The sequence below is a fragment of the Dufourea novaeangliae genome, unplaced genomic scaffold, assembly GCF_001272555.1.
Source record: "Dufourea novaeangliae isolate 0120121106 unplaced genomic scaffold, ASM127255v1 scaffold193, whole genome shotgun sequence".
In the NCBI taxonomy this organism is placed as follows: Eukaryota; Metazoa; Arthropoda; class Insecta; order Hymenoptera; family Halictidae; genus Dufourea; species Dufourea novaeangliae.
Genome location: NW_015374074.1, coordinates 124,875 through 140,491, shown reverse-complemented (window position 1 = coordinate 140,491; position 15,617 = coordinate 124,875). Strand labels below are relative to the sequence as shown.

The window sequence follows — 15,617 nt, the reverse complement described above, 5'->3', positions numbered from 1 at the left end:
GGGGGGGGGGGGACTGAGAGGGAGCTTCGTGTCTGAATGGGAGTCACCGATACCTCCCATCCTGCACCCTCCCTCTTCACGGACTGTCTTCATAGGCCGAGCTTTGGGGCAAACACTAGCCCCACTCTTTCTATTCCCGCTCCATATCCCTAACGTGCTTTCTTCTTACGAAGCCAGGTTCCCTTAGTGGCTTCTCTCAGCAACTTCCTTCCCTACGTGCATCCGGAGCATGATTTTGACACATATTTTTTTTATTTTGTTCATTTTTTTTTTTTTTTTTTCCTTTCTTTCCCGGAGTCACATCGCGCGTGGAAGTCTAAGGAGTATATTTCCGGTCGGCTTATCGTCCTTCATCCCTATACCTTTCCCTATTATACCTCTTATTACCCCTGAGACTTCCTGTAGATGATTCGAGCTGCTAAGCCAAAGCCTGCACCACTCAAGTCCAGCGTAGGAGACGCTCGCTCGCTTGCTTTCACTTCCAAGCTTCCTCTCGTAGAGGAAACTGCACGGCACAAATTGTAAGAAGGTGACTGTGACATGTTAGCATTACCGTAAAAATAAAAGACGTTACGCTTCTTTAGCCGCGTCTCTGCACCATGGTAACGGTGGATAATTGTGGGGAATGACTTTGGCCTCCCGGGAGCAGCATTACCAGATCTAGGGAATGGAGGGAAAAGGTCGGATAGTAGTGCGGGAAAATAGTATAGCTGTGTGTGCTACTTCACTCGCAGGTAAAGGCAAGTGACGTTGTAATCATGATTTGTGACGTAGGTGTAGAGTGGCAGTAGAGGTAATTTGACGTCGTGTATTCCCTCGGAGGACATTTTTGCGGTAACGCTGCCTGGGAGAAGCGTTGGACACCGTTGACATACAGTGAGTCTAGAAAGTATTCGTGCACCGATCAGTTTCAAACAAGATTTCCTATAATTGCAGTTTATTAAAAAATTTTCGTAAAACGAGTTTTTATATATATTCTGCAAAAAAATTCAGGGCTCACCTTCACGAACCCGAAAATGGGACCAAGTTCAAATGGTTGCAGCTGTGGCAAGAATGGTCGTATCGATATCATTAAGGAATCGTTTGAAAGTGTGGAATCTCTACTTTCAGATACCACTCTATTCGTGTGTTTATATTGTTAGTTGCGAATTTCAATCTGTTTTTCTTGTTCGCTTCACTTACAAAATATTTTTTGTAGGCCACTCAGTCATGGCATCCTTGGTTCTGTAAAAGTCACGCACATCAGTAATAGTTGTTCAAAAATTTTTATTACATTTATCTTTGAATTTTACTTTATCATTCGAATAATAATTCGTCCATTATATTGATCAATTTTCTGTTGACATCCAGTTCTTTAGTTATTTTGTAGCTTTTTTTGTAATCCATAATATAAATTATACCCCGTATTGTGGGCCGAAATCTATTAGAATTCACGAAATTTCTAAGAAACTTTTACATTGGTTATGTAAATTCATAATAATTTTACTTTTTTCTATTGTAGATTCCGCTCATTTACGTCCCATTCTTTAATTATAATTTTTAATAATGTTAAATTTTCAATACTACTGATGCTGATATCGTTTCCAAACAGACTGGTACTATTAAGCTAGATTCACACTAGCGGTCAAAGGTACGGTTCGATCACACTCAATCTGAAGTTAGACTATACCTGCCTCATTAGATTATGCGTGATTTATAAAGACTGCTGCCCGATTTCACATGATCTGACCGTACCGTGACCTCTAGTGTGAATCCGGCTTTAATGACCGTTACGAAGCGATCATGTGATGTTTATGTTATAAACTTTCTCGTATCCACTATGAAGTAAGAATTGTACGAATATTTATTGCTCGTTTATTCCTGTCTATATTTGAATTTTTGTTGTGAATTTCACAAACTATGCGAGAACTTTATTTTCTCTTATACGACATCCATTCTAGAGGTCTCCAAATCTATATACGAACTCATGGTGTTACAAAAATTAATTGAAAGGTATTAAATATTCGACAAATAAACGAAGACGAAAATATTCCAGTGAAAGACTAACTACAGTCTAAAATAATACATGGTCGATGATCGCGTCCCGCGGCGAAATATGAATATTTCTAATATATTTATTTCATTGAAATTCTTTATACAATAGTGTTGTCTTAAATAATATGTAGACTGATGTAAAGATATACCTTATATATCGTCTGATCCTGATCGTATTCATATTCCCTTCTTAAGAGGATTGCATTCATCAATTTCTGAAGAAAGTATTGTTAAAGTAGAAAATATTATAAAAAATTATTGTACTAATGTCACTTTTTACAGCAATAAGTAGAATAAAAAGATTATTCTGTTGTCAATCTATTCTACTTTCGTTATTTTTAATACTACTCCTCCTTTCAGTGCTAACAGGAACGATCGGCTGTCAGACTCATATGGAATCGTTGTTTTTTCACAAACGTCGACTCTGTAGTTACGAAGAATCGAGATAACTCCAACCTTGCTCTGGTAAACTGCGAAACGGGCACCTGAAAATATGCCGTCAGAATAATGATTGTTATATAAGTTACACATTTATAATCTAACTCACTCATTGAAATCGATACAATTCGCGTTATAGAATCTACCGGCGAAGGAAAAATGAAGAAATAGGTCAATACGGCCTAATATGTGCAATCAAAATATTCAAATTCTTTTTCCCTATAATCGTGATTTTTCTAGCTATTTCGTTCAATAACGAACGATATAATTGCATATGCAAATGAGCGGTATGTGTACAATTTACATGATAGCCAAGACAAAACCTTGTCTTACACCCGGTATGTGTAATTCCTGAATTTTTGATGTATCAAAATTTCAGAATTTACCGACCTTAGTACAGCATTCATATTACTTATTCGTTAATGAATTTTATTTGGTCATACCAATACAATTTCTTGGTCCATCACCAAAGGGTAAGTAACTCATAGGATGTCTGGCCGAAACGGCGTCTTCGGTGAACCTTTCAGGATCAAACACTTCAGGTTTCGAGTAAATATCAGAATCCCGATGAATTCCATACACTGGTATCCATATGTTCATATCCTTCGGGATAGTAATATTTGTTCCTTTAAAAGTGTAATTTGTACATACTTTTCTCATCAAAATTGGCACGATTGGATATTTCCTCAGAGTCTCTGCATCAATGAATATGTTTCATGAATTAATGTGACTAGAAAATTCTTGTGCATGAATGAAAAACCAGACACTTTTCCTATTTAACGTTCTTTTCAACCTTTATTAGTTTCCGAAATAATTAATAAAATATACTTTCAAATCTAACCATAGGAGCGGTTTTCACAACTTAATCATGAACATCAGCGAGTAAAAGGCTGACACTTACTGCCAAATTTGAATGAAATGAGAGATTGATAATTGGTTGATATTCCTTGTTAGGTCAAAAATATCGAGATCATGCAGTTTATTGCTATATTTAACTACACATGTTCGCGTACTTTTTAATTTTTTGGGGAAGTAAGCTTCATGTAAATAAGTTTTCAACATATTCCTGCATGGGGATTACATTATCCGCGATGATACCGTCACTGTGGTCTAATTGTAAACTTCGTCCAGTGATTCACACAGTCAGTCTTTTACTTTCGAAATGGCAATGGAGTGTATAAATTTTTATGTAATTCTACTTAGGTATCTCCATGATCCTTATTTGTATCAATCTGTTGTGACAACGTTTTCCGGATTTTTAAATAAATTTTTGCAGTTTGGTATGTAATTAAGTTACGGCATGTCTCATTAGAAATTACCTCTGAATACTAAATCCAAGTACTTCATCTGTTTCACCCGTTCGTACGTTAAAGTTTCGCCATGTTGTGCGTAGTTCTCCCTGATTTCTTTCCGTAACTTATCCTGCATGTCAATGTTTATTGCTAATTCGTAAAGTGAATGACTTATCGTGGACGAGGAAGTTTCGAAACCAGCTAGGAAGAAGACGAACGCCTGCGAAGCGAGTAACGAATCTGTCAGTTCTGAAAAGTAACGAAACCACATTATTTATTGTGTTAAAAGAATGTTCCTCTCATCTGAAAGCAATTAGATCTTAAAGTAACGTTTCCTTTCCACGTTAGACGTTTGCGGCTGCGACTATTTAGACGAAATGCGATCTACAGGGTGTTAATAAAAATGTGGGCCACTTTCATAGAGTGGATTCTGCATGATAAACTAAGGTTAAAGTCAAGAGTGGTGAAATTACATTCGAAGCTTCGTCACCGACTTATTAATAATTGTTGAAGATACGCCTGAAATACAGGTGAAATACGTCTGACAATGAGCGATAGATTATTCTACTTGAGAGACGCATTTTTGAACTACCCCACGAATTGGTTTCATATATTCCACTTTATTTCATTCATTAGTTTCACTGGGTGATTGATCGAACCCGTGGATTAGTTGAGAACACAGTTGAGCACAATTTTATTCGAATAATACATAGTGAAAAGCAACAGTATTTAAGGTTATCATTCTGAACTTTAAACAGTTAATGAGATTAAATAACTGTTTGCCAAATGTCAATTCATTCAAAAAGAAGTATTATTTTGTTATAAAAATTGAAATTTCTACGTTTAAACGATTGATGTAACGCGGGCTGCAGTGCGAGAGAAGGTAATGCCAGGAATGCAATTTATGGGCTCATGAAAAGTGTGTCAAAACTCTTATAAAAAATACATTGTTTTTCTGTGAAACTTGTCTTTAAAAAATTATTGAAACCCATTTCTTAAAAAATGCATTTAAATAGTACAAGTGTTTATTTTATTAATAATTATGTATTTGTTTTATTAATAGTACCTATAGGAATTTAGTTCAATTTTTAAGTAGTTTAATAAATTATAATTAGGATAGAAATAAGTGTTAAATGCAATTAAATAAATATTGAAAATTATAATTAAGATAGAATTCAGTTCATCAGTTAATGTTCAGAAGAATGTGTTCCTTTAATTAAAATTTAATGACGTTAAATTTGCAATAAAAAATAGTTTGAATCTTTAAAAAATTCTAATAAAGTTAATTTAATAATTATGACCTTTATTAACCCGTAACCTGTGTCGTGGAGTCTGGGAGACTCTTGCAAAATTTCTATTTTGTGTCACACTTATTTCTGCGGTCTATCGACCACGTAGATTTCAGTACCTTTGTAAAAATAGTTAAAGTTAAACATTATATATAAGAAATAAGTGTAGGCTTGACATTGTCAAATTATTTAAGACAAAAATGGGACGACACCGGTAGGTTAAATCTCATATTTCATTTCAGCCTTTTGGCATTTTGTTTTCAAGTTGAGTTTTAAAATACTTCAAGTTTGTCTGAAGTATTGCTACTCGTAATTTGTCAATAGTAATGTTTAAATTATATTATAAAATTATCCGTACACATTTTTATTGAAAATAAAAAATTTTATTCTACTTTAAACTTTTTTCAGGCCACTTTGCCCCGGTCTCCCCTATACCCAATAAAACGTACATTGGTATATATCTCAATTAAAAAATTTCACAGAATATTCTTATACAAAAATTGCGTGTTAATATTAACATGTTAATATTAACACACCAAAAACGACAGCGATGTTTTCGTAATATTCGCGCCTGCCTTTAGTTCTTATGGCCGAAAGGTACGATCTCACCAAAACACCCATTTCTGTTATGTTTATTTTGCTGGTATTTAATGTTTCCGTAAAATCATAGAAAACTTTTCCTACCGTGTGTGTGCGCTTTTCACCTTAACCGATAGGTTATATTGTCCTGACTGTGTAAATAATTCTTTTATTAAAGCAGATTATGTCCTGCAAAATAAGTGGCTGTTAAAAGAAGCTGTGAAATCAATGTTTATTAACTCTGAAAGGGTCTACCTACTCCTACCCCCATGAAAATCGTGTATTTTTTTACGAATAAAGTATAAGTCAAAATTCTTTGAAGTTGAATACATGCTTAGATACATTCTTTTACATGTTCTCTGAATTTTAAACAATGCCGTAAAGTAAATGCTTTCATTGAGTATATTCTAACTTTAAAACTGCATTGACACCATCGGTTGAGGACGGATGATATTCAATAAGTATGAATTTTTTGGAAATCTGAATCAAACTCAAATAAAAAAAAATGAAAAAATAATGAAATGGCGCCGCTTTGAAGATACAAAAAAATTTCAAGTTTACGTTATTCATTGACGCTTTTAATGTTGAAAGAATTCTTCGTGCTCATTTCTTCGACCATTTCTTAGTTTTAGACTCATAATGAGTATTCTGACTGAAAATATCAGTGAAGTCGATAACAAAACATGGCGACAATATGCGTTTACACTTTCACATTAGCTTTCCTGACACAAGCAGTAAACAAATGAAAATTTTTTAACATCACATTACCTACCAACGTTTTCCAAGTTATGCGGGTTCTTTTTCAGTTCCATAAGCATGTTGATGAAATCAGGCCTAATTATATTATTATTTTCTCTGTAATTCATCGTGTCCACGACCACATTCATAAAGAAGTCCGTAATGTAATTCAGTTGAAGTAAGTGACCCAGTACATTATACAAACTAGGAAAAAATTGTCTGCAAATGCCATTTATAAGTTGTTTAGCAGAAGGGGCGAACATCATTCTGCCCATGACACGAAATTCGCTGTCCTCGTCGGAGAGTGCATTCATGTCAATTCCAAAAGCGCAGCTACCGATTACATCGGTAGTGAATTTTGCAGCTATCTCGCGACATTCGATAGGCTCACCTTTTGACACCACTTTATCTAAATACTTTTCCAAATGCTGCCCGCATTCTACTACGAGGGGCAACATCTCTTTGAGCTTGCCAGATGTGAATACTGGCGACAGTCTTGCCCTCAATGGCCGCCATCTTTCCGGTTCTAAATTGAATAGATGTTCGCTCAAAGGTTCCACCTATAAATTGTGCGTGTCATTAATTAATCTCATTAAGGAATATACTTGGAAAATATTAGCTAACCAGACTTTTTTCTTAGGAAAACGCTTTTTGAGAAAATTGTTCAATCCTATAGGACATAGGACATAGAATTGCCTATTTTGTTAGATTTGTCGAAAGGTACTCTGGATTTGTCGATCCATGTTTATATTAAGAGGAAGATTTTTATACAAAAAGTATTGATAAATTATCAGAAAGATGTAACATGATCATACAAAATGATGGCGATTATTTCGCAAATTAAAGAAGAAAGCAAACATATCACAATATAAGTTAAGTAAAGGTCATAAAAACCACAGAACTTTCCAACAGCCTTATTAATTTCATTTTGGAACTCAGTTATTTCGTATGGAAATGTTTAATATGCGTGTGGATGTATGGACTGTTTAAATTTAATCCCCGTAATGTACGTACTTGCGTGTTATACTAAAAATGATTCGCATAGGAATTTCACGGTATCGGTGGGAACATATGATGGTGAAACTGTATTCTTAAAACAACAATTTGTTTACATGATATTGAGGTAAACTTGTATATTTTAAATAGAATTCGTGCTCCTTTGTATCAAAATTTAGGAGAGTAGTGAATTTTCTATAAGAAAGAATTGAGCTAGTTTCTTACGAAACCTAATGAAACTGTTCAACACGTATAAAATTTTGTACCTTGCTGGCCCGGCCCCACTTTGCTGGGGGCTCTGATTCAAGCCACTTATGTCAAACAATAATTGAATGAAATTTTGTTTACTGTTTCCTTTTCGAAATAATTAGAAATCCCACTAAATGTAGAAATACATCAGACCACAGTTATTAAAATATTATAATTATCAAGCGTTCGTTAAGATTAAATGTTATTTAATTTTATGTGGAATAAATTTCAATTTTTGAAGGTTTCTGTACTTTGTTGTACGTTCTATTACAATGATTTGTGACCCACTCAGCCGCACTGTTTTTCAACCAAGTGGGCCCTCGAAGGTTTGACAGCCCTGGGCCATAAAAATGAGAAAGCCGAGGAAATGGCGAGTTTGGTTTTTTTAGAGTTTGTTATGTGGACGAAACCGAGCCTATTTCATGTCAGGGAGCCACTAGGACGGTTTAGACGTCGTGGAAGAACCCGAGCCTATTTCATCTCAGGGAGCCACTAGGAAAGATTTTAGTATGAGCCTCGTAACTTTTAAGAATTCGGTACACTCCGAGCGATAAAAGTGTGCCTTTGTGGGTTTGCTTCTAGCTGGGAATTTAGACGTTATTCTAGAGTTGAAATGAACAACACTGAATTATAAATAAATATAAATATATAAAAGTATATTCAATAAGTAAAGGTTTTACAAGTGTTACTGTAAGGTGTGATCGCGGAAGCTAATTCCAACGTTCTCGGTTTTCACGCACTGAGAAATGCGGGGTTTTGTCGTACAGAGTTTTAGCTTACTTTCGAAAATGCTTGAAAGGGACTTTAATACCCGCTCTCACTAGTTAGACTTCGAGCATGATTATGAACCGTGGATGAGTTGTACACGTCCCTTTCTGTATCCCGAAAATCAAGTCTAAAAGTAGTGGAGGACATGCCTGTTCTTCAAGGGAAACTGCTTTCCAAGAAAATCTGGCCACACCATAACACCCCGGGGGTAATTACGCAATCCGGCCGGATGCATTCCAACTCCCGATAGGGTTAAGAGGTCACGAGAGTATCTTCCTATGTACAGGGCAATAAAAATGTGAATCTGGGTCCTCGAAAGTTTGACAGCCTTGGGCCATATTAGAACAAACACTTCAAAAAAATTATTACTTAATTTCTATTTTATGTGCTCATTCTCTTTACTTTTACCACTCTTTTGAGATAAACGTTAGAAAACTTTGGAATAACATGTACAATTCGGTACGTAATTTGGTTAATTAAATTGGACAGCCTTCTGTAAACAAATTCGTAAACCACTGTACCTGTGGTAGGCTTCTATTACTCCGTTACCATTCCCATGTCAAAATTCGTCGTCATCACTTAAGTAAAAGTGAATTGAAAGTAGGAGCATGCGGTGTGTATGCAATTCCTTTCCTTTTAAATTTAATAGCGAACTTTAATCGTTACTGACTAGTTATAAATACCTTGGGAAACATTGGCAAACCTCGATCAGCGAAGAGTGAGAAATCCCTAATCAGGACATCTTTAATCATGTCCAAATCGTTAATAACTAAAATTGGTGTATTCCCTGCGAAAATTCCAAACGCTGGCACGTGTTTGTACTCATTGTACATTTGTCGTATAAGATCGCCCAGGGACACTTGTCCGAATGTCGATGGTCGAAGGTTGCCAAAGATGAGCGAGGGCCGTGGTCCAGGTATACCACGATTTTTCCAGAAATTGTGGAGGGAAGTGAAATAGTAGTAAAGTAAAAGTAGTATGACCAACACGCCGCACAATATAAGGACACCGTCTGCCATATTGGATCAGCTATCTGGCAAAAAAGAAATAGTTAGAAACAATTAATATCAAGTTTTTTTAAAAATAACCCTTTGAATCAAAGTCAAAGTGATGACATACGTTTGTTATTGTTTGTTTGACACGTATAACATGCTAAATTTCGTTCAAGTTTATGAGATTTAGAAAAGTTAAAAAATAGGTACTCCGATAAATTTCGGCTTCTATAATTTGGTTTTTAGTCGAAGTTCGACATATAGGTGCTGGATTAGCAGTCATCAATACGTTAAAGAAATGTACATTCGATACTCTAGTAATAACTATAAGAATCTAATAATACAGGTACCTACATACAATATAAAATTATGTTCAAGTCTTAATTTATTTCGTTACACATGGAAACGGTTATGTTCTTTTGACATACGAAAAGTCGTAGTGCATCAATAAAAGCGATTTCTTTTTAGACGACACATAATTTCTTATCTAACTAACCATAAGTATATACTTCCGTATTAGTATGTATACTGGGGTAGTATTAACAATTCGTATTTTCGTTTTATCTGTTGTTACTAACTGCTAATGCAGGCTTCATGACTGATAAAAATGTAGCCTCTACAACTCTACAGTTATCGAATGATGCATACACAGATTACAAAACTCACGACGTTTATTGAATGAGTAACAAAATTCGTACGTCATTCTAACTTCTCCAAAATGCGTAGATCTTGTAGATTTAATTTCGTTGACTGATTATTTTGTCTTGTATTCATTAGTCTTTAGTTATCGATAATTTAATCTTCGATATACATTGATACTTTTTTTATTCAACGGTTTTATCACGTTATGACTATTAACCACAAGATGATTATAAATGAGGGGTTTAGTGGAAGAAGGACACATGCCACATCTACGTCGATTTTTAATTTTTTGCACCATGTTATACCAACCAGATAAATCATGTTACTTTCCGTGCACTAACGTTTAAAAATTATTTGTAATGCGGTTCTGCCAGGTGTTTGAGTGGTCTGTTTACTACAGAACCGTGTGAGTGATTATCAAAAAATCACTGCACATATAAATAGCACATGTGCATATGACTACAATAATTAGAAACAGTAGATTATGAATAGACACTGAATTTCATACGAATAAGCATTATTACCGTAGCAGTATACACGAAAGTTGAAAATACAAGTGTAACTACATACAATACTTACGTCGTGAGTACTTTCCTTGAAACAGAACGGTTGAATTATGACTTAACCATTCACCTAACATATGTGATACGTGCTCACTGTAAGGCACGACGTTCATTTACAATGAAATGTTAGAGCACGATAGTTTGCGATAAGTGCAGAAGCCAATACGAATCACGAGAAGTTCACCTTATCTTGCGTTACAGTTAATCTTCACTGATATAAAAGTTGTGCGTCCAGTACGTTTCAAAATCAAAAGGCGTATTTAAAAATGTAAATACATGAGAATAAACACAGCAGGGTACAAAAAACGTATCGCATTTTAATGTTAATCTCCATTATTTACAAAAGCGAAATATTTAATAATATCAGCTTTTTTGTTGGAATCACCAAGGGAAAAGCTTTTATAACAAACTAAAGAATATCTAATTACTACGTCGATAATGTTGTAACAGTAAATATAAAGCGTACTTTGTTTAATACGAATTTTAGAGTGACAATGTGATTTGTTGTTTCATTTACGAATTGTATTTATTTTAACAGTTATTGTGGAATTGAGTTTATGCATAAAATATCATTATTTACGTATGATTAGTTACTACTACTTTATTAAGATATTAGATTTGAATTACAAAAATATGTAATTGTGAACGTAGTAATAATTCTTATTATTCATATTCACTGATCTTGCTTTTGTCGTACAATTATTTATTTATACACATGAAAATTGGATAGAAGCTAAAATTTCGGTTTTATTAAAAAATCTACCGGATTAAAATGAAAATCATAGAAAAGAAGTTTGTATAGTACTTAATTCTAGTCTTGGTCTATTTTATTTTAGTCACAAAACTTATATCTTGTATGAATATGTAAAAATAGCTGTGTATTTGATAAGACCAGCAAACGACAATACGACTTCGCAGAAACATGAATCAGCATTGTATCTCTTGTTTATTTCGTTATGTTTATTCGCACTCATTCGAGGATTATTAAAAATGAGTCATTACCCTGTCAACATATACTATGTATGTACAGGGTGTAAAAAAGGTTTTGTCGTGGCTATCATAAGTGGATTCTACACCTTCAGATTGGTGAAGATCTGTTAAAAAACTTCCCATAAAATCGAACATGACCTGGAAACTCAAGGTCAAATTTTTGTTTATTATTTTGTAATCTTCTCATTACAGAGATAAAAATTCTCAAAGGAACTATACCAAAATCGATTTTTTCAAAAACAAAATCTGAAATGAAAAAAATTTATTCTATATTTTCGTCTTATTTTTCACATAGAATCACCTCCTACTCAGTTGAACCACGAAGTAAACGACACCTTGAATAAGCTAGTATAAACAAGATTTAGTCGGCAAAATTTCAACGTTAGATTCTAACGAAACAGTTGCGTTGGGACTTATGATTCCTTTGAGACTTTTTATCCTTGTAATAAGAAAAATATGAAACAATATAGAAATGACAAACATTTCATGATTCTTTCGCTAAAGGTCACGTGAAGGTTAACATATTGCACCTCGTTGGATTTGTTTTTTTATATGCTATAAGAGTGTTGTAGTGAAAATATGTAGTCCCATTTAAAAAAAATTCGATGACCTTGAAATCTCGAAAAAAAATGACCTTGAGAAAAAAATTCGGCCCATCACCGTATTGGCGCCTTCGAACAGAATATTTTTCTCCCCTGATATTTTTTCTATCATACAAAATAAGCGATATATTTAAGGTGGTCAAGTTACGTGAAATACCCTGTATAAATAAAAGATGTATATGACATAAAACCTAAAATAACATACAATAATAAATACAAATTAGCAGTAGATGCACAACATCCAAATAATTATAATGAAAGAAGAAACGTTGACAGTAATTCGTGTTAAAAATAAATAGTACGTAATTAAAAATGTAAATGCATGAGAATAAACACAAATATCCTGTAAAAACAAGCTTCGTATTTGTGTTGAGCAGGTATACTTGAAAAATTAGTGTCCTGTTAATGGCTTCAAGAAAAGTAAACAAAACTATTCATATACTGCGTAGCTTAATTATAAAATAACCATAATATTTTCAATTCCTATGTATTATGGTTAAAATAAAAACATGCTACGGCTGAAATTGTGTTGAGAAATAATGTTTCTCCAGAAAAGGATAAATTACGTATGTATATTCCTTGGAAAAACATGATTCGTTTTTATTTTAACCGCAATACATAAGGATTGAAAATTTTATGGTGAGTTTATAGTTATGCCACACAGTGTAGATCTTCATATCGTCTTAGTTTTCAAAGTCAGTGATTTCAGCTATTAAAGCTAAAGAAACAGTACATCGTCAACATTACGTAATTGTAACATAATAAGCAAGTTTTTATTGTGGCTGTCCAGCTTCATTACTGGCAGACCTCAGATTTTTAGATTTAATAACACCTTTTCTCGTATTATTAATGTCAACTACGATGTCTCCCAAGGATTTCACATTGGACCTTCACTTTTTACTTCATTCACTAATGACATCAAATCCATGAAAGTAAATCCACCAAAATGTGGAGACAAAAATTTCTACTTTGTAGTACTCGGTGATGTCCCCAGGTTTGAATGTGATAGAGAATCTTTGGAGAATTACAGCGCTTGTAATTTACAAGAACGGACAACATTATTCCACGACTGCGGAACTGGAACGGGCCATTCACACTGCGTGGATGAATGTTGAAGATGAGACGCTTAAAAACTTAATAAATACAATGCCAAAACGACTGATACCGGCTTCCAAAAATAGCGGGGCTGGTATAGATTTGTAATCTCTAATTGTAACTGCTTTACTACTGCTAATAAATATGTTTAGATTTTGCAACATTAGAACTAACGTACTGTCCGTAAAAATTATTCACATGCTGTTTTGGAAATACACTAGCTGAATGCTAATAAGAAAACGAACTGGTGAAGATACTGGAATAAATAAACAAGTCATCTCATATAACAATCTAACGAGAATGTACCCAGATAGCATATAACGCCTTGTTGGTGGATTAAAGGCGCCGTAGATCTAAAATAGCCGTAAAATGGGCGTCTTCAAGGCGTCATGTGTTATCTGGGTACGGTTTGATGGCGTTGGTTCGACTTCTGAAAAGATTCTAACATTGAAATAAAAGACAAAAGATTGGTAAAAATTCAGGAAAAATAAAATGTACCTTTTGTGGACGTTGAGTACATTTATTTATGAATTCTGTAATATAATTGAAAGACAGAGGATTGGTAAAAATACAGAAGAAAGTGTCGTTTTCAGTAAGTACACGCGATGGTGAATAAGTCCAAGTTCGAAGTGGAATACACATTTACGTTCGAACGTATTTACGTTGAAATATCGCAAATATACATATGAAACCGCAAAGGTATAGTAGGTTGAGGCAGTATACATATAAAATCAACCAGAAGTTAAAGCATTCATGTTTCAAACACGACGACGGAAAGATGGACAAAAATGTTATTTTTTTGTAAGTAGATTCTAGTAAACAATCTCTTGTAATTGAACGCCAGTAGCTATTTAAACGCAAAACGAATCTCAAACATCCCACGGGCTAATTCAAATTCAGTGATCATGTTGGTAAAGGAATTACCATTTCTTAGCAGTAGACTGTACGCTAAACAGGTACAATAAAGTATATAAGAAAGTTTAATGAGTTTCTGATTTGTTTTAAGGCTTGATAGAACACCTGATACAATAAATACATTTGTATTTGATTATAGTTGCCACACACTACCTTTTAATAGCCACTATCTTTACCAGCAGCTAAAACGAAATAATGCATAGAACTCAGTGTCCTGCCTCGCAGGAATAATGATTGTGTCCACGAATAAAACTTCCGGTACATATAGGATGTCCCAGGTAGACGTTTCAATAGTTTCAAGGGTGTTAGGGAAACACGAATACAACACAAAATGTCCTATAACATGAACTGCAACCATTTTTTAGTAATAAAGCTTTATATGACACTAACACAACTACAATCTTCACATTCAAGCGAAAAAAGTATTACCTTTGACTATTAGGTATGGAGGTATTAATTTGAAATTGTTTTACTTTTACAGCAATGTAAAAAATTTGACTTGTTTATTATAATATACCAGTAAAAAACTCACTGCACTCTAATGATATTTAAGTTAAGACGACTAGAACATTACAGACAGCCTCACTCGATATCTGTATAACGACTAACTGCCCACACCGCGTTCCATCATCCCATTCCCCCAGCGTAAATTGGTATTCTTGTACATTTACAGACTCTATTAACCGCATCAAGGTTGTCGCTCATTCAGTGGCACGAGATATAAACGACAACGTTCGGTTGTCCACGTCTCAGTGTCACCTCAGAAACGTATCAGCGCGTACAATTGGTTAACAAAAACCAAAAAAGAAAGATAGTATAATTTACTATTGAAGGAATTGGTATAGCTGCTCTGGTACCAAATGCAGGAGAAAAGAATAAGAAAAAGGTGTTAGGCACACTGTTACTTGATATGTAATAAATTTCAATGTGCACAATCAAAAGTGCCGTTTCGTTACAACTATACAATTAGGAGCAAAACTGCTGGGAAAATAACATACTCGTCAGACATATTCGTAAATCGCTTATTGTTATTCCTTGAATTTTGTTCCTTTTTGCAAGATGTAATATATTGGCCTGAAGTCATTTCTGGTACTGTGCCATTTATTTTATGGAGAGAAATAAATTTCCAGGTGAAATCTGCTGATTTATTTTGAACGCGATGTATTACGACACAAATGTATATGTCATATAGAACACAAGGTGTTAATCTTGGGCAATTATTTCGAAACTGAGAGAGCAACGATTGTGGATGTGTATTGTACAAAAATTCGATCGCGGTTCCAAATATTAACGAATGTGACTGTCCGAATGAGCATGATCGAACGCGAATAGTCGAATGATTAAGCACAATGCAAAATGACGATTACTCGACTGTTAACGCTAGAACAAGACTGCACGTTACAAATGATGATAACTCGACTGATAGAGCAAAAAC

General features: G+C 34.3%; 1 protein-coding gene across 1 annotated transcript; it reads right to left on the bottom strand.

The window, feature by feature from the left end:
- Positions 1-2,352: 2,352 nt before the first annotated feature.
- Positions 2,353-14,651, bottom strand: LOC107190473 (probable cytochrome P450 6a14). Its single transcript, XM_015579278.1, has 6 exons — positions 14,612-14,651; positions 9,067-9,416; positions 6,405-6,930; positions 3,792-4,013; positions 2,916-3,167; positions 2,353-2,519 (listed from the first exon to the last, which is right to left on the bottom strand). The coding sequence occupies exons 2-6, from the start codon at positions 9,400-9,402 to the stop codon at positions 2,353-2,355; spliced, it is 1,503 nt and encodes a 500-aa protein (XP_015434764.1). The 5' UTR covers positions 9,403-9,416; positions 14,612-14,651.
- Between the last annotated feature and the right edge of the window lie 966 nt (positions 14,652-15,617).